The sequence below is a fragment of the Scyliorhinus torazame genome, chromosome 9, assembly GCF_047496885.1.
Source record: "Scyliorhinus torazame isolate Kashiwa2021f chromosome 9, sScyTor2.1, whole genome shotgun sequence".
Taxonomy (NCBI): Eukaryota; Metazoa; Chordata; class Chondrichthyes; order Carcharhiniformes; family Scyliorhinidae; genus Scyliorhinus; species Scyliorhinus torazame.
The window spans coordinates 67773897-67793183 of NC_092715.1; the positions used below are offsets into that span (position 1 = coordinate 67773897).

The 19287-nt window shown below is 48.0% G+C and overlaps 1 protein-coding gene across 6 annotated transcripts in view; it reads left to right on the plus strand.

The window, feature by feature from the left end:
* The first annotated feature begins 14184 nt into the window (after positions 1–14184).
* The window catches only part of LOC140429273 (ceramide transfer protein), a 203761-nt gene continuing 198658 nt past the window's right edge, over positions 14185–19287 (plus strand). For all 6 annotated transcript variants that reach the window (XM_072516055.1, XM_072516057.1, XM_072516059.1 and 3 more), the window contains exons 1-2: positions 14185–14424; positions 15254–15388. In XM_072516055.1, the coding sequence (XP_072372156.1) occupies positions 14332–14424; positions 15254–15388 (228 nt within the window). In that variant the 5' untranslated portion in view covers positions 14185–14331. The remainder of the gene's footprint in view (positions 14425–15253; positions 15389–19287) is intronic.

The window sequence follows — 19287 nt, forward strand, 5'->3', positions numbered from 1 at the left end:
TTCGCCATCTCCGACGTGACCCGCCACGTGCGACTCGTGGGGGCCGCCATCTTGGCTGCCATCTTCGACGCCACCCGCTACCACCGACCAGACCAGCCACCTTCCGCAGCTCGCCTCCGTCACCCTCGACCAGTCCCGGCCCCGTCATCTCAAGAACTCCATGATGATCGTCCGGATCAATGGGCACGAGGCGACCTGCTTATTCGACTCCGGGAGCACGGACAGCTTCATCCATCCGGATACAGTAAGGTGCTGCTCCCTCCGAATTTTTCCTGCATCCCAGACAATCTCCCTGGCTTCCGGATCACACTCTGTTGAGATCCGGGGGTACTGTGTCGCAGCTCTTGCGATACGTGACGCAGAGTACGTTAACTTTAAACTCTACGTCCTCCCCTATCTCTGTGCTCCCCTTTTATTAGGCCTAGACGTCCAATGCCATCTCCGAAGCCTGACCTTAACATTCGGTGGTCCCCTGCCCCCTCTCACCGTCTGTAGCCTCGCGACCCTTAAGGTCACCCCACCCCCGCTCTTCGCTAACCTCACCCTGGACTGTAAGCCCGTCGCCACCAGGAGCAGATGATACAGTGCTCGGGACAAGGCCTTTATCAGGTCAGAGGTCCAGCGACTCCTGCGGGAAGGGATCATAGAGGCCAGTAACAGCCCCTGGAGAGCCCAAGTGGTGGTCGTCAAGACTGGGGAGAAGCTCCGGATGGTCGTCGACTACAGTCAGACGATCAACCGGCGCAGCTCGATGCGTACCCCCTTCCCCGCATATCTGACATGGTCAACCAGATTGCGCAGTACCGAGTCTTCTCCACAGTAGACTTGACGTCCGTGTACCACCAGCTCCCTATCCGCCCGGAGGACTGCCAACACACTGCCTTCGAGGCAGATGGGCACCTCTACCACTTCCTCAGGGTCCCCTTCGGCGTCACCAATGAGTCTCGGTCTTCCAACGGGAGATGGACCGAATGGTTGACCAGTACAGGCTGCGGGCCACGTTCCCGTATCTGGATAATGTCACCATCTGCGGCAATGACCAGAAAGACCATGACGCTAACCTCCAGCATTTCCTTCACACCACCAAGCTCCTTAATCTTACGTATAATAAGGAGAAGTGCATTTTCCGCACGACCCGTCCTGCCATCCTCGGCTACGTTGTGGAAAACGGAGTCCTAGGGCCCGATCCCGACTGCATGCGCCCCCTCCTGCAACTTCCCCTTCCCCACTGCCCCAAGGCCCTGAAGAGATGCCTGGGGTTCTTTTCGTACTATGCCCAGTGGGTCTCCAACTATGCGGACAAGGACCGCCCACTCATCAAATCCACCCTTTTTCCCCTGTCGGCTGAGGCCCGCCTAGCCTTCAACCGCATCAAGGCAGACATTGCCAAGGCCACGATGCACGCTGTGGACGAGTCCATCCCGTTCCAGGTGGAGAGCGATGCGTCTGACTTTGCTCTGGCCGCTACCCTCAACCAGGCGGGCAGGCCCATGGCTTTCTTCTCCCGTACTCTCCAGGGCTCCAAAATTCGACACTCCGTCGAAAAGGAAGCCCAGGCCATTGTGGATGCTGTGCAACATTGGAGGCATTACCTGGCCTGCAGGCGATTCACTCTCCTCACTGACCAATGGTCGGTTGCCTTCATGTTCAATACAGCGGGGCAAGATCAAAAATGACAAGATTCTGAGGTGGAGGACCGAACTCTCCACCTACAATTACGACATCCTGTATCGTCCTGGGAAGCTCAATGAGCCCCCAGATGCCCTGTCCCACGGTACATGTGCCAGCGCACAAGTAGACCGACTTCGGGCCCTCCACAATGACCTCTGTCACCCAGGGGTCACCCGTTTTTTCATTTTGTCAAGGCCCGCAACCTGCCTTGCTCCATCGAGGAGGTCAGGACCATGACCAGGGACTGCCAGATCTGCGCGGAGTGCAAACCGCACATCTATCGGCCAGACAGAGTGCACCTGGTGAAGGCTTCCCGCCCCTTTGAGCGCCTTAGCATCGACTTCAAAGGGCCCCTCCCCTCCACCAACCGGAACGTGTACTTCCTCAACATCGTTGATGAGTACTCATGTTTTCCCTTCGCCATCCCATGCCCTGACATGACCTCGGCCACTGTCATCAAGGCCCTGCACAGCCTCTTCACCTTGTTCGGTTTCCCCACCTACATCCACAGTGATCGGGGCTCCTCGTTCATGAGTGATGAGCTGCGTCAGTTCCTGCTCAGCATCGCCTCCAGCAGGACTACCAGCTACAACCCCCGTGGAAATGGACAGGTGGAGAGGGAGAACACAATAGTCTGGAAGGCCGTCCTCCTGACACTACGGTCTAGAAGTCTCCCAGTCTCCCGCTGGCAGGAGGTCCTTCCCGATGTGCTCCACTCTATCTGATCGCTTCTGTGTACTGCCACCAACAAGATCTCTCACTGACGTATGTTTGCCTTCCCTAGGAAGTCCACCTCAGGGGTCTTTCTCCCGTCCTGGCTGACAGCCACAGGGCCTGTCCTCCTCCGGAAGCATGTGAGGAACCACAAAACCAATCCCCTGGTCGAGCGGGTTATGCGTCTCCACACTAACCCACAATATGCCTACGTGGCACATCAGGACGAGCGGCAGGACACAGTCTCCCTCCGGGACCTGGCACCCGCTGGTTCCCCACCCGAGTCTCCACCGTCTACCTCCATTACCATCGCCCCCGCGCCTACACCGTCTCCCTCTCTGTCGACGCTTCTGGAAGAAGAAGAGGACGACATGCTCCCGGAGTCGCAGGTCTCGACACCAGTGCGCACACCACAGCCGGGACTGAGGAGATCACAGCGGGCGGTTAAAGACCCTGATAGACTTAATCTATAAGTTTGCTTCACCCCCACTGGTCTTTTTTTTAACAGGGGGTGAATGTGGTGAACCACTGTTATTGTAGTTCCACTGTTGTTCCACTGTTACATACAGCGCTGTATATATTCTCTGTTACTGTTTGTTCCATTGTTACTCACTGTGTTATATATTGTTGTTCTTCCGTGGCTCCACCCCACTGGGTGTTGTATATAGTTGACTGATCTGTAGCCCTGTCTCCAGTCTGGGTTCAGCAGCAGACAGGCTACATCTTCGAGTATTAAAACCATTACTTTGTTTCCTACAACTTGCCTCGTGTGTAATTGATGGTGCATCAGGAAATAACAGAGGAATGGGACCAATTTGAAAGTTCTTTCAAAGATCTGTCATAGGCACAATGGACCAATTGAACAGTTCTGTATGATATGCTATGATAACGCTTTAACAACTCAACCCACTTAATCTACCTGCATAGCAATAATAAAATGCAGCACATAACACAGAACTGTTTTGCAGTCCAAGTAGAATTTTTAAAAAATTAATTTAGAGTACCCAATTTTTTTCTCCCAATTAAGGGGCAATTTAGCGTGGCCAATTCACGTACCCCCACATCTTTTTTGGATTGTGGGGGTGAGACCCAAGCAGACACGGGGAGAATGTGCAAACTCTACATGGACAGTGACCTGGGGCCGGGATCGAACCCGGGTCCTCGGTGCTGTGAGGCAGCAGTGCTGGGCAGCACGGTAGCATAGTGGTTAGCACAATTGCTTCACAGCTCCAGGGTCACAGGTTCGATTCCACACTGGATCACTGTCTGCGGAGTCTGCACGTCCTCATCGTGTGTGCGTGGGTTTCCTCCAGGTGCTCCGGTTTCCTCCCACAGTCCAAAAATGTGCAGGTTAGGTGGATTGGCCATGATAAATTGACCTTCGTGTCCAAAAGTGCCCTTAGTGTTGGGTGGGGTTACTGGGTTATGGGGATGGGGTGGGGTTGTGGGCTTGGGTGGGGTGCTCTTTCCAAGAGCCGGTGCAGACTCGATGGGCCGAATGGCCTCCTTCTGCACTGTAAATTCTATGTTACTATGTAACGACTGCGCGACCGTGCTGTTCTTATGCAAATAAAATGTAAGCACAAAACTGCATTTTTTGCCAAAAAAGTAAATATATATGCAGATCAGAAAAGCAAAATTCTTATCACTCATGACTGACTGTAGGTAATCTTTGACTTATGTTAACAATGCTCATTATTTCCCCATGAATATCAATTTTTTGTTATGCTTTGTTTCCTTGTGTAGACCATTTTAAATCCTTTTGTTCTGCTCTGTGGTTGTCCCCCTCTCGAACAGATATACCCCTTTGGATACTGTCGGGGGGGATAGCCTATCAGGGGAAAACAGCAGCAGCCAGAGCAGTGGCACCACGGCTGGCTCTGATGTTCAGAAGGGAGGGTCAAAGCGCAGAAGAGTAATAGTTATAGGGGACTCTATAGTCAGGGGCACAGATAGGCGCTTCTGTGGACGTGAAAGAGACTCCAGGATGGTATGTTGCCTCCCTGGTGCCAGGGTCCAGGATGTCTCCGAACGGGTAGAGGGAATCCTGAAGGGGGAGGGCAAACAGGCAGAGGTCGTTGTACATATTGGTACTAACGACATAGGCAGGAAGGGGCATGAGGTCCTGCAGCAGGAGTTCAGGGAGCTAGGCAGAAAGTTAAAAGACAGGACCTCGAGGGTTGTAATCTCGGGATTACTCCCTGTGCCACGTGCCAGTGAGGCTAGAAATAGGAAGATAGAGCAGACAAACACGTGGCTAAACCGCTGGTGTAGGAGGGAGGGTTTCTGTTATCTGGACCACTGGGAGCTCTTCCGGGGCAGGTGTGACCTGTATAAGATGGACGGGTTGCATCTAAACCGGAGAGGCATAAATATCCTGGCCGCGAGGTTTGCTAGTGTCACACGGGAGGGTTTAAACTAGTATGGCAGGGGGGTGGGCACGGGAGCAATAGGTCAGAAGGTGAGAGCATTGAGGGAGAACTAGGGAATAGGGACAGTGTGGCTCTGAGGCAGCGCAGACGGGGAGAAGTTGCTGAACACAGCGGGTCTGGTGGCCTGAAGTGCATATGTTTTAATGCAAGGAGCATTACGGGTAAGGCAGATGAACTTAGAGCTTGGATTACTACTTGGAACTATGATGTTGTTGCCATTACAGAGACCTGGTTGAGGGAAGGGCAGGATTGGCAGCTAAACGTTCCAGGATTTAGATGTTTCAGGCGGGATAGAGGGGGATGTAAAAGGGGAGGCGGAGTTGCGCTACTTGTTCAGGAGAGTATCACAGCTATACAGCGAGAGGACACCTCAGAGGGCAGTGAGGCTATATGGGTAGAGATCAGGAATAAGAAGGGTGCAGTCACAATGTTGGGGGTATACTACAGGCCTCCCAACAGCCAGCGGGAGATAGAGGAGCAGATAGGTAGACAGATTTTGGAAAAGAGTAAAAACAACAGGGTTGTGGTGATGGGAGACTTCAACTTCCCCAATATTGACTGGGACTCACTTAGTGCCAGGGGCTTAGACGGGGCAGAGTTTGTAAGGAGCATCCAGGAGGGCTTCTTAAAACAATATGTAAACAGTCCAACTAGGGAAGGGGCGGTACTGGACCTGGTATTGGGGAATGAGCCCGGCCAGGTGGTAGATGTTTCAGTAGGGGAGCATTTCGGTAACAGTGACCACAATTCAGTAAGTTTTAAAGTACTGGTGGACAAGGATAAGAGTGGCCCGAGGATGAATGTGCTAAATTGGGGGAAGGCTAATTATAACAATATTAGGCGGGAACTGAAGAACATAGATTGGGGGCGGATGTTTGAGGGCAAATCAACATCTGACATGTGGGAGGCTTTCAAGTGTCAGTTGAAAGGAATACAGGACAGGCATGTTCCTGTGAGGAAGAAAGATAAATACGGCAATTTTCGGGAACCTTGGATGACGAGTGATATTGTAGGCCTCGTCAAAAAGAAAAAGGAGGCATTTGTCAGGGCTAAAAGGCTGGGAACAGACGAAGCCTGTGTGGCATATAAGGAAAGTAGGAAGGAACTTAAGCAAGGAGTCAGGAGGGCTAGAAGGGGTCATGAAAAGGCATTGGCAAATAGGGTTAAGGAAAATCCCAAGGCTTTTTACACTTACATAAAAAGCAAGAGGGTAGCCAGGGAAAGGGTTGGCCCACTGAAGGATAGGCAAGGGAATCTATGTGTGGAGCCAGAGGAAATGGGCGAGGTACTAAATGAATACTTTGCATCAGTATTCACCAAAGAGAAGGAATTGGTAGATGTTGAGTCTGGAGAAGGGGGTGTAGATAGCCTGGGTCACATTGTGATCCAAAAAGACGAGGTGTTGGGTGTCTTAAAAAATATTAAGGTAGATAAGTCCCCAGGGCCGGATGGGATCTACCCCAGAATACTGAAGGAGGCTGGAGAGGAAATTGCTGAGGCCTTGACAGAAATCTTTGGATCCTCGCTGTCTTCAGGGGATGTCCCGGAGGACTGGAGAATAGCCAATGTTGTTCCTCTGTTTAAGAAGGGTGGCAGGGATAATCCCGGGAACTACAGGCCGGTGAGCCTTACTTCAGTGGTAGGGAAATTACTGGAGAGAATTCTTCGAGACAGGATCTACTCCCATTTGGAAGCAAATGGACGTATTAGTGAGAGGCAGCACGGTTTTGTGAAGGGGAGGTCGTGTCTCACTAACTTGATAGAGTTTTTCGAGGAGGTCACTAAGATGATTGATGCAGGTAGGGCAGTAGATGTTGTCTATATGGACTTCAGTAAGGCCTTTGACAAGGTCCCTCATGGTAGACTAGTACAAAAGGTGAAGTCACACGGGATCAGGGGTGAACTGGCAAGGTGGATACAGAACTGGCTAGGCCATAGAAGGCAGAGGGTAGCAATGGAGGGATGCTTTTCTAATTGGAGGGCTGTGACCAGTGGTGTTCCACAGGGATCAGTGCTGGGACCTTTGCTCTTTGTAGTATATATAAATGATTTGGAGGAAAATGTAACTGGTCTGATTAGTAAGTTTGCAGACGACACAAAGGTTGGTGGAATTGCGGATAGCGATGAGGACTGTCTGAGGATACAGCAGGATTTAGGTTGTCTGGAGACTTGGGCGGAGAGATGGCAGATGGAGTTTAACCTGGACAAATGTGAGGTAATGCATTTTGGAAGGGCTAATGCAGGTAGGGAATATACAGTGAATGGTAGAACCCTCAAGAGTATTGAAAGTCAAAGAGATCTAGGAGTACAGGTCCACCGATCACTGAAAGGGGCTACACAGGTGGAGAAGGTAGTCAAGAAGGCATACGGCATGCTTGCCTTCATTGGCCGGGGCATTGAGTATAAGAATTGGCAAGTCATGTTGCAGCTGTATAGAACCTTAGTTAGGCCACACTTGGAGTATAGTGTTCAATTCTGGTCGCCACACTACCAGAAGGATGTGGAGGCTTTAGAGAGGGTGCAGAAGAGATTTACCAGAATGTTGCCTGGTATGGAGGGCATAAGCTATGAGGAGCGATTGAATAAACTCGGTTTGTTCTCACTGGAACGAAGGAGGTTGAGGGGCGACCTGATAGAGGTATACAAAATTATGAGGGGCATAGACAGAGTGGATAGTCAGAGGCTTTTCCCCAGGGTAGAGGGGTCAATTACTAGGGGGCATAGGTTTAAGGTGAGAGGGGCAAAGTTTAGAGTAGATGTACGAGGCAAGTTTTTTACGCAGAGGGTAGTGGGTGCCTGGAACTCGCTACCGGAGGAGGTAGTGGAGGCAGGGACGATAGGGACATTTAAGGGGCATCTTGACAAATATATGAATAGGATGGGAATAGAAGGATACGGACCCAGGAAGTGTAGAAGATTGTAGTTTAGTCGGGCAGTATGGTCGGCACGGGCTTGGAGGGCCGAAGGGCCTGTTCCTGTGCTGTACATTTCTTTGTTCTTTGTTCTTTGTTCTAAATGAAGTGGGTATTCATATAATGATTCCACACCATATGAATTTAACTTGATTTTCATTTATCATTCTGTCCCAGGTGAGAAATGCTGCATTAAAGAACCTATTTTTGTTAATGCCTATCTGATCAATCAAATAACTCTCATGCTGCTTTTATACTGCATCAGAGGCAGGAGCTGGCAGCCGGAGAACAGAGTGTTGTACAAAAATAACTTCAACAAACATTAAAATTCTGGCAAGATATTCTTTTTGCCAATATTTGTTAGTTTATAAGGTTTTGTTCATGAAATTTCAGAAACAATTCCTTAATTTCCTCACTGTTGCTGGGTCAAAATCCTGGAACTTCCTTCCTAACAGCACTGTGGGTGTTCCTACAACACATGGACAGCAGCAGTTCATCAGCACCGTCTCAAGGGCAATTAGGCATGGGCAACCCATCCCATGAACGAATATAAATTAAATGCCACTCAGATACCCAAACACCCGAACAGGCCCGAAAGATGTGCTGTTAGGTGAACTGGACATTTTGAATTCTCCCTCTGTGAACTTGAACAGGCGCCGGAATGTGGCGACTAGGGGCTTTTCACAGTAACTTCATTGCAGTGTTAATGTAAGCCTACTTGTGACAATAAAGATTATTATTATTATGGTACTGAGCCATAGGGGCAGAAAGCACTCAGATCTGTTCCCGAGTGTGTGCTCAGTTACCTGATCTAGTTCTGATGGTGGTGCAGCAATACAATTGGCCTCAACATTTTCCAGATGCAAAAGGGAAAATAAAATCAGCTGATTTGTAATTCAAACTACTACCTTAATTTACACTGGGGATTGCTTTTCTTTGATAGCCCAGGAGATAACAGTCTATTGGTTCTGTTGTTCACCATGATCCCAGATACCCCAGAGACCTCACAGGTTCAATTTGCACTTCCAGTAATTTTGGGCACAAAAGTAATTAGAGCTAAAGGATGAAGAAGATTCAACTCTTGTCATAGGCTGAGAGATTCCCCACTCCAGCAAATTCTGGGTCACCGTAACTTTTGTTGATTCTGGTAAATGTAAACAAATATCATATTCAATGCTTTAAAAACAATAAACTGTGGATGTTGGAAACAAAAGTTTGAAACGCACTGGTCAACAAAGGGAATATTTGGTGGCCTCAGGGACCAGGGTGACACAGCCAAGCATAAAAACCAAACATAGATACATAGAAGATAGGAGCAGGAGGAGGCCCTTTGCCCCACTTCGAGCCTGCTCCGCCATTCATCACGATCATGGCTGATCATCCAACTCAAAAGCCTAATCCTGCTTTCTCCCCGTCGCTTTTGATCCCATTCTCCCCAAATGCTATACCTAGTCGTCTCTTGAATATATTCAAAGTTTTAGCATCAACGACGTCCTGTGGGAATGAATTCCACAGGCTTGGCGAGTGTGGTGACGAATCGGCGGAGGTCGGAGTATTTTCGGCTGTACCGTGGGACGAGGCAGGGGTGCCCCCTGTCCCCCCTGTTGTTTGCATTGGCGATTGAACCCTTGGCCATATCATTGAGGGAGTCTAGGAAATGGAGGGGGGTAGTCCGAGGGGGAGAAGAGCATCGAGTGTCGCTTTATGCGGATGACCTGTTGCTGGATGTGGCGGATCCAGTGGAGGGGATGGTGGAGGTCATGCAGACTCTAAGGGAGTTTGGGGATTTTTCGGGCTATAAGCTCAATGTAGGGAAGAGTGAGCTTTTTGTAGTACAGATAGGGGACCAAGGAAGGGGGATAGGCGATCTACCGCTGAGGAGGGCGGAGGGGAGCTTTCGCTACCTGGGGATCCAGATAGCCAGGAGTTGGGGGACCCTACATAAACTGAATCTGACGAGGTTGGTGGAGCAGATAGAGGAGGACCTCAAAAGGTGGGACATGTTACCACTCTCGCTAGCGGGTAGAATGCAGTCGGTCAAAATGGTGGTCCTTCCGAGGTTTCTCTTTGTGTTTCAGTGCCATCCCATCGTGATCACCAAGGCCTTTTTTAAGAGAGTAGGCAGGAGTATTATGGGGTTTGTGTGGGTGAATAGGACCCCGAGGGTAAGGAGAGGGTTTCTGGAATGCAGTAGGGACCGAGGAGGGTTGGCGCTGCCGAACCTAGGGAGCTACTACTGGGCAGCAAATGTGGCGATGATCCGTAAGTGGGTGATGGAGGGAGAGGGGGCGGCATGGAAGAGGTTGGAGATGGCGTCCTGCAAAGGAACGAGCCTGGGGGCGCTGGTGACGGCACCGCTGCCACTCTCGCCATCAAAGTACACCATGATTCCGGTGGTGGCGGCAACGCTAAAGATCTGGGGCCAGTGGAGACGACACAGGGATGCAATGGGAGCCTCGGTGTGGTCCCCGATCAGGGGTAACCACCGGTTTGTCCCGGGGAGGATGGACAGGGGGTTTCAGAGCTGGCATCAGGCGGGGATTAGAAGAATGGGGGACCTGTTCATTGATGGGACGTTTGCGAGCCTAGGGGCACTAGAGAAGTTTGAGATCCCCCCGGGAAATGCTTTTAGATACATGCAGGTGAGGGCGTTTGTGAGGCGGCAGGTGAGGGAATTCCCGTTGCTCCCGGCACAGGAAATTCAAGACAGGGTGATCTCGGGTGTATGGGTCGGGGAGGGCAAGGTGTCGGCAATATACCAGGAGATGAAAGAAGAGGGGGAAGTGTTGGTAGAGGAGCTGAAGGGCAAATGGGAGGAGGAGCTGGGGGAGGAGATTGAGGAGGGTTATGGGCTAATGCCCTAGGTAGGGTTAATTCCTCCTCCTCATGTGCCAGGCTCAGCCTGATACAATTTAAGGTGGTTCACAGAGCGCACTTGACGGGGACGAGGTTGAGTAGGTTTTTTGGGGTAGAGGACAGATGTGGAAGGTGCTCAGGAAGTCCAGCGAACCATGTTCATAGGTTTTGGTCATGCCCGGCACTGGAGGGGTTCTGGAGAGGAGTGGCGAGAACAATATCTCAGGTGGTGAAAGTCCAGGTCAAGCCAAGCTGTGGTCTAGCACTATTTGGAGCAGTGGACGAGCCGGGAGTGCAGGAGGCGAAAGAGGCCGGCATTCTGGCCTTTGCGTCCCTAGTAGCCCGGCGAAGGATCTTGCTAATGTGGAAGGAGGCGAAGCCCCCCAGCATGGAGGCCTGGACAAACGACATGGCTGGGTTCATTAAGCTGGAGAGGATAAAGTTTGTCTTGAGAGGGTCTGTGCAGGGGTTCTACAGGCGGTGGCAACCGTTCCTAGACTACCTCGCGGAGCGTTAGAGGAAGGTCGGTCAGCAGCAGCAGCAACCCGGGGGGGGTGGGGGTGGGGGGGGTGGGGAGATGTCCTGTGAAGGGGGTGTGGGGGGAGAGGGGGGATGGGGGGTCTGCCTAGGGGCTGTTTGAGCAAGAGAACACATGAAAGGTTTGGGAAACTGGCATGTACGGGAGGGAGCCAGTGTACAAAGCTCCGTAACATATCGTTTTATCATGTATATATCTTGCTATGTGCGTTTTCTTTCTATTTTGTTACGGGGGGGGGGGCTTTATTGTTTGTAAGGGTGAAAAATTGTGTTAAAAAACTTTAATAAATATATATTTTTTAAAAATTGAATTCCACAGGCTCACCACTCTTTGTGTGAAGAAATGTCTCCTTATATCTGTCCGAAATGGTTTGCCCTGAATCCTCAGACTGTTTGGATGATCAGCCATGATCGTGATGAATGGCGGAGCTGGCTCGAAGGGCCAAAAGGCCTCCTCCTGCTCCTATCTATCTGTATGTACACTCCTGTATGCTTCACCCGATGCTGGTGTCTATGTATTTACATTGTGTGGGGCGGCATGTGGTGCAGTGGTTAGCAGTAGGACTGCGGCGCTGAGGACCCGGGTTCGAGCCCTGGGTCACTGTCTGTATGGAGATTGCACATTCTCCCCATGTTTGTGGGGGTTTCACCCCACAACCCAAAGATATGCAGGTTAGGTGGATTGGCCATGCTAAATTGCCCCTTAATTGGAAAATTGGGTATTCTAAATTTTAAAAAAAAGTATTTACATTGTGTGCCTTGTGTTGCCCTATTACATATTTTCTTTTTATTTTCATGTACTAAATGATCTGTTTGAGCTGCTCGCAGAAAAATACTTTTCACTGTACCTCGGTACACGTGACAATAAACAAATCCAATCCGATCTTTATGGTCCATGCAAGAATAAGCATCTATGGAGGAAACACTCAGCCTTCCACAACTGCTGGATGCAGTGTGGCTAATTGACCTAGATTCATTGCAGACAGAAGGAGGTTACTCCGCCCAAATGTCTGTGCTGGCTTTCTGCAAGAGCAATTCACCTAGTATCACGCCCCGGCTTTACTCCATAGGTCAGCAAATTTTTCTTCAGATAATTAATTCTCCAATCCCCTTTTGAAAGCCACCAATCTTACAGGCAGTGAATTCCAGATTCTAACCATTGGCTACATTTAAAAAAAAGTTGCTTCCTCATGTCGCAATTTCTTATTTTGTAAATCACCTTAAATGGGTGTTCTCTGGTTCTCGATCCTGAATCAATGGAAACGGTTCTCACTACCACAGAGTGACCAACTGGCAAATAAGGGTTTGTCCCTTGATTCCCTTATGCCTTAAGGGATGCCATTTGTCCTGTATTTTTAGGACAGCCTGTGGGAAACTGATCCTGGAAGTCTCCTGTGTGAGTTTGAGTGATCCGAGTGGGAATGCAAGTGATTGTGTTGGCCAGCGGAGAGATGTTGTGACTCAACAAAAAAGTCATAAGTTTTAATTGATTTTCAACCCCACTCTTCCTGCTATCGTTGTCTCATAAAACCTTAAGACATAGAAGCAGAATTAGGCCATTCGGCCCACTACACAATTCAAAGAACAAAGAACAAAGAAAAGTACAGAAAAGTCCAAGCCTGCACCGACCATGCTGCCCGTCTAAACTAAAATCTTCTACACTACCTGGGTCCGTATCCCTCTACTCCCATCCTATTCATATATTTGTCAAGATGCTCCTTAAATGTCATTATCGTCCCTGCTTCCACCACCTCCTCCGGCAGTGTCTTCCAGGCACCCACTACCCTCTGTGTAAAAAAACTTGCCTCATACATCTCCTCTAAACCTTGCCCCTCACACCTTAAACCTATGCCCCCTCATAATTGACCCTGGGAAAAAGCCTCTTACTATCCATTCTGTCTATGCCCCTCATAATTTTGTAGATCTCTATCTCCGTCAACCTCCGGCGTTCCAGTGAGAACAAACCGAGTTTATTCAACCGCTCCTCATAGCTAATGCCCTACATACCAGGCAACATCCTGGTAAATCTCTTCTGCGCCCTCTCTAAAGCCTCCACATACTTCTGGTAGTGTGGCGACCAAAATTGAACATTATACTCCAAGTGTGGCCTAACTAAGGTCCTATACAGCTGCCACATGACTTGCCAATTCTTATATTCAATGCCCCGGCCAATGAAGGCAAGCTTGCCGTATGCCTTCGACTACCTTCTCCACCTGTGTTGCCCCTTTCAGTGACCTGTGGACTTGTACACCTAGATCTCTCTGTCAATACTATAATTCAATCATGGCTGATATGTTTCTCAGCCCCATTCTCCTGTCTTCTCCCCATAACCCCTTATCAATCAAGAACCTATCTATCTCTGTCTTAAAGACACAAGTGATACGGCCTCCACAGCCTTCTGAGTCAATGAGTTCCACAGATTCACCACCCTCTGGCTGAAAAAATTCCTTCCCATCTCAGTTTTAAAGGATCGTCCCTTCAGTCTGAGGCCTTGGGTTCTACTTTTTCTTACTTGTGGAAGCACCCTCTCCACGTCCACTCTATTTAAGCCTCTCAGTATCCTGTAAGTTTCAATAAGATCCCCCCATCCTTCTAAACTCTGGCGAGTACAGACCCAGCGTCCTCAATTGCTCCTCATATGACAAGCTCTTCATTCCAGGGACCAGCCTAATTTTCCAGTGGCCTCAAGACCTCTCCGCCCCAGCCCATCTCATGTTTAAATCTCCCCCCGCACCATCAAGTCCCACCCTCACCATCCGATTCCAGAGTTGAAGTGTCCTTTATTTTCTGTCTTTAGAGTTGGTCACCCTTCCTTACCGGTGATAATATCTTTGACTGAGCTTTCCTCAAAGGCTGATTAATGGCAGTGACTCGTTAGTTAAGAGGGTGGCTACTCCAGGGTTAAGTGAGTGAGTTAGTTTGGGGGGGGGGGTGCGACTCCTCCAGGGAGCCACCCTCATTGTTCCATCACCATGGCAGGGGGGAGGAGGCCTGTGCGTGTTGTTGTTGTAGTGATGACGCATGGCGCCAGGTCACGGGCAGCCAGCGTGCGCGCTCACGGCGGTTGATGTCACCAACATGGCGGCGCTTTGAGCTCCAGAGCCAGTGGGAAGTGGAGAAGCAGCGACAGGAGCCGCGGCCACCCCACCCCACCAGTCAGCCAGCCTGGATCGTCACTTCAGCCCCCGCCTCTCCCTCACCTTCTCTCGATGTCGGATAACCAGAGCTGGAATTCTTCCTCCGAAGAGGATCTGGACACCGAGTCCGGGCCGCCTGTTGAGCTGTGCGGGATACTGAGCAAGGTGAGCCCGGGCCCCCCGCCCGCCCCCAACACCGCCGGGGCCGCAGCTTCTGTCTGCCTACCCCTCACCCCGCCCGCCTGCTTTCATCCCGGGCTGTTCTGGCTGCACTCTCCCCAACCCTCCCGGGGAGGAGAGGAGCCCGGGGCTCGCTCAGTCAGAGCCTCCCCCCGGCTGGACCTCGCCGAGATTCTGGTCAACCCGTCCGCCGCTTCTCGCCGTCTCCCCGGTAACGGGGAGGCGACAGCCGGAGTTGTTGAGGCCGATTCGCTGACCCGGGGGGAGAGAGGGAGGCGACCCGAGCCGCTCACCAGCTGATTAATACAAACGGGTTGATTTTAGATGGAAAGTTATTAAAAGTGGGAGTCGCCGCAACTCAAGTTTCATTCTTGCTCACAGTGAATCGGTTGCCGCTTTTTTTAAATGGAAAGGGATGTTTTGTTTTGACAACCCCGCGCATTGTTTTGGAACCGGAGTAAAAGTTGTACTCTGTTGTATATTGGTCTCTTTAACCCGGAGTCCAAAGTGTGCGTGGACCTGGCTGATGTGTCGGAGCCTTTTTTTTTTGTAACTTTACTGTGAACTCGGGCGTGTTCGTGTTGTTGCAACATTGGCGTTAGAGTGAGTAACTCACCCGTCTGCCAGTTGGTTGCACTTCTGTGAAACGGTTGCCTGATTTGGATTGCATTTTCCCGAAGGTTGTGCAATAAATCCGCCCTCGAGGATCCCGGCAACGGGGAATTAAATATTTTGATCCGTTTGACTAGTATAATTCAAAACAGTCCACATCTTGGCGTCTTACTATCTGTTGGTTTTCATGCTTTCTTTTCAGTGGACCAACTATATCCATGGTTGGCAGGACCGATGGGTGATTTTAAAAACCAATACTTTGAGCTACTACAAATCTGAAGATGAAACGGAGTATGGTTGTAGGGGATCAATCTGTCTGAGCAAGGCTGTCATTACTGTGAGTTTGCCAATATTTTGTTTGCCAATATTTTGTATTGTTCTCCTTGGTTTGTGCCATCCTATTTTCATTGTACAGTATAGAATAGATTTATTTCACTAATATTTCCTTGGCAATTTGAGTCCTACAGTATACCCCGTAATGTGAAAAACACAAGATTAATAACTTCATGCTTTATAATATATTGACTTATTATTTTCTGTTAGTTGTATTTTGAGAGCTGATTGGACTGACATGTTCAACTTGATTTTTTTCCTCTACCACAAACTGCGGTTGTCGCTATTTGGACAGCAATTGTAGACAGCAAATGTTCTGCCATTCTGCTGTTTGGTGTCGTGCTTTAAATAGCCTATGTTTATTTTAACTTTGATATGAATAGAAAATTAGTATTTTATCAGCAATAACATTATTCTTGTTCCCAGTTGTGTCCTAATTTGGGTCTGACTGTGGAAAAGTAATTATGGTGCTTTTCACAACCTCAGAATGTCTCAAAGCACTATACAACCAGTGAAGTACTTCTGAAGTGTAGTCACCTGTAATATAGCAAGTGTAAGGCAGTGTTGTAATTGGAAACTGGGTATTAACTTAGTTACCTACTCAGTATTAATACTAAGGTGTTGCGCAATTGTTCCTTCTGATAGAATATAATTATTCTAATCTCTTACTCTTAAAAATCTGGTATCAGGGTGATCGAGTCTCGATTCTCTTCCTCCTTGTGGAGAATTGTATGGCATCACTTAGCTTTTGATGGTGAAGCTGAAGTATTGAACTTGAGAAATTGAGGTTGCTTTCATTCAGTCTATCGTAGCATTTCCACCAAGCCATTTTGAAGTTCAACAGCCCTTCCTATGTACCATTCAAGATATTCTCATATCACTGAGTTAATGTGAAACATTAGTGCAACAACTAATATTGGATCTGTTTTACTTTTAAAAAATGAGTCCTATCCTTTCATGGGATGTGGGTGTTGCTGACAAGCCAGCATTGTTGCCCATCTCTAATGAAAATTAAAATTGCTTATTGTCACAAGTAGGCTTCAAATGAAGTTACTGTGAAAAGCCCCTAGTCGCCACATTCCGGCACCTGTTTGGGGAGGCTGGTATGGGAATAGAACCGTGCTGCTGGCCTGCCTTGGTCTGCTTTCAAAGCCAGCTATTCAGCCCTGTGCTAAACAGCCCTGGTAGACCAGGTAACGATGGCAGATTTCCTTTCCTGAAGGACATTAGTGAACCAGATGGGTTTTTACAATAATCAATGATAGTTTCATCAGTTTGTTATGAATACTGTTCTTGTCGGAGTGGTGAAAGAGAGAGAGAGTGGCTGCAAGGGATCCTTCCTTAACACAAGTGTGTGTCGAGTAGACTGACCATGGGGTCAGCAGTATTGATGAGCATTGAACATGGTGATATGAATGAGCAAACAAACCCAAAATATTTTTCATAATTTCAGAGCAGTGGTTTGTATAGCTGCAGGAATCTGAAATTGATTTTTATTTTGTTGCGATATTTAAAGTTTCTGGTACCGCTTCAGATAATCCTGAAATGGTCTTGTTAACTTGTGCTAATTTGACTGGTTAATTTCCAATATCTTTACTTGAGGGACAACTTTGTATGCAGTTATTTCTGGTGTATCAGTGACAATGTTCATGTAAAATGCATGGTTGTTTACTTTAAAAAATCAAGTTAATCAGAATGGTTGGAAGTCCTAATTTGACAAGGTATCGTAGCAGAGAAAGTTGTCAACTGGTCCTGCTGCTTTGCTGTTTTCTTGCCAATCACTCCATGGAGCTGCTCAGATTTCTTCTGTTAAGGGGGTCATGGAAAACAGAAATTTATTTTTACTGGCCTGGAAACTTTTACTTGAAAGATTGTTCGGAAAATTATTCCCTGCTCTTAACTGTGAGTGGTTTTCTGAAATTGTAGAAATGGGGCAAGAGTGAATGCTGAAATTGAAGCGGCAATAACAACTTAAATTTATATAGCGCATTTAATGTAAAGTATCCCATGGTAATAAGCAAGAGCAAAAACAATCAAAACATCAAGCCACAAAAGCCAGGACAGATGCCTTGATCAAAGATAAAAGCAAATTACTGCGGATGCTGGAATCTAAAACAAAAACAGAAAATACAGGGCATTCTCGGCAGGTCTGACAACATCTGTGGAGAGAAAAGGGAGCTAAGCATTGATAAAGAGTCATCCAGATTCAAAACATTAGCTCCCTTTTCTCTCCACAGATGCTGTCAGACCTGCTGAGATTGTCCAATGTTTTCTGTTTTTGAGCTTCATCAAAGAGGTGGATTTTAAGGTGCATCTTAAAAGAGGAAGGAGCAGTGGTTTAGGGAGGGTATTTCAGAGCACGAGGCCCAGGCAGCTGAAAGCACAGCCACCGATGATGGAGCAATTAAAATTGGGATTGTGCAAGAGCCAAAATTGAAAGAGATCTCAAAGTCTTGAATTGTTGGGGAATATAGGAACATAAGTACAGGAGTAGGCCATTAAGTCTCTCAAGCCTGTCCTGCCATTCAGTGAGATCATGGTTGATCTGTGACCTAACTCCAATATTACAATGACAGGGAGATGCAAGGTCATGAAGGGATTTTAAGAATGAGAATTTTAAAATTGGGACGTTTCACTGGAAGCCAATAAAAGATGTTATGGAGGTGGAAGGAGAAAATGTTGGTGATGGTGTGGTTATGTAGTTGGAAGCGCATCTTGAATCAAAGACAACCAAGGTTGTTAACAGTCCTACCAGCAGTTTCAGGGTGGAACTATGGTCAAGGAACAATATTTTGTGGGGGGATCCAAAGACAATGAATTTTGTCTTGTACTACTTGGAGGAAATTTCTGCTCACTCAATATTGGATGTCAAGCAAGCAGTGTGACAAATCAGAGACAATAAAGTCTCATTGGCATATATGTGAAAACTGATATTTTGTTTTTGGATGATATCACCGAGAGTTGGTTGAAGGAGTCAAGGTTCCATGGGGGACTCCAGAAGTAACAATGCAGGAGTGGAGAGGAAACTCTTTAAGGACACCCTCAAAGCCTCCTTGAAAATGTGCCACATGCCCAATAACATCTGAGAATCTGGCTAGGAGCTCAACATGAGCTTCATCAAAAGTAAGCTGAAGCCAAGTGGTTACAGCGAAAGGAGCTTCTCTTGCTCATGTCGTATTTGCTTTGTCTTTGGCCCTTGTTCCGTACTGTAACCAATTACTTATTTGTTGATGTATATTTCAAAGGGTACTTTTTTGCATTCACTAACTATTCTTTTTTGTCTACTGTGTATGTATGTATACATTTCCTTGGCCCAGAAAAATACTTTTCACTGTACTTCGGTACATGCGACAATAAATCAAATCAAACATGACAACCTGGGAGCCCCACCCACCTGCTCCTCCAACCACTGTCTGCCCCACCTGTGACAGAGACTAGGTTGCGCATTGGGCTCCTCAGTCATCTGAGAACTTATTTTTAGTGTGGAAGCAAGTCATCCTCAACTTTGAGGGATTGCCTAAAAAGAAGGATTCTTAACAGTTCCTAGGATGAGACATTATTTACTGTTGCAGTGGTTTAGCCTCAATAAACACTGCAGAGTATTACTATACTTAGCATGCTTAACTGAAGCCGTAGAATTGTGTACTTAACATTTAAGTCTGTACAAACTGAGCATACCCATAGAGATATTTAATTAAAAGTGTGTACTTTGTCAATTGGGTTGAAATGCTGTTTGTTAAAACTTCAATCTATTTTATTTTCAAACTCAGTAAATGGTACTAGTGAATTTGAGCATTCCAATGACCATTTATGAGAGCCCTGATTGAGTATCCTGATGTTCTTTTCAGTACGGAGTGGCAAGGGAGTCAAATTTAGTTGCATTTTCCTGAAAAGATCATTGAT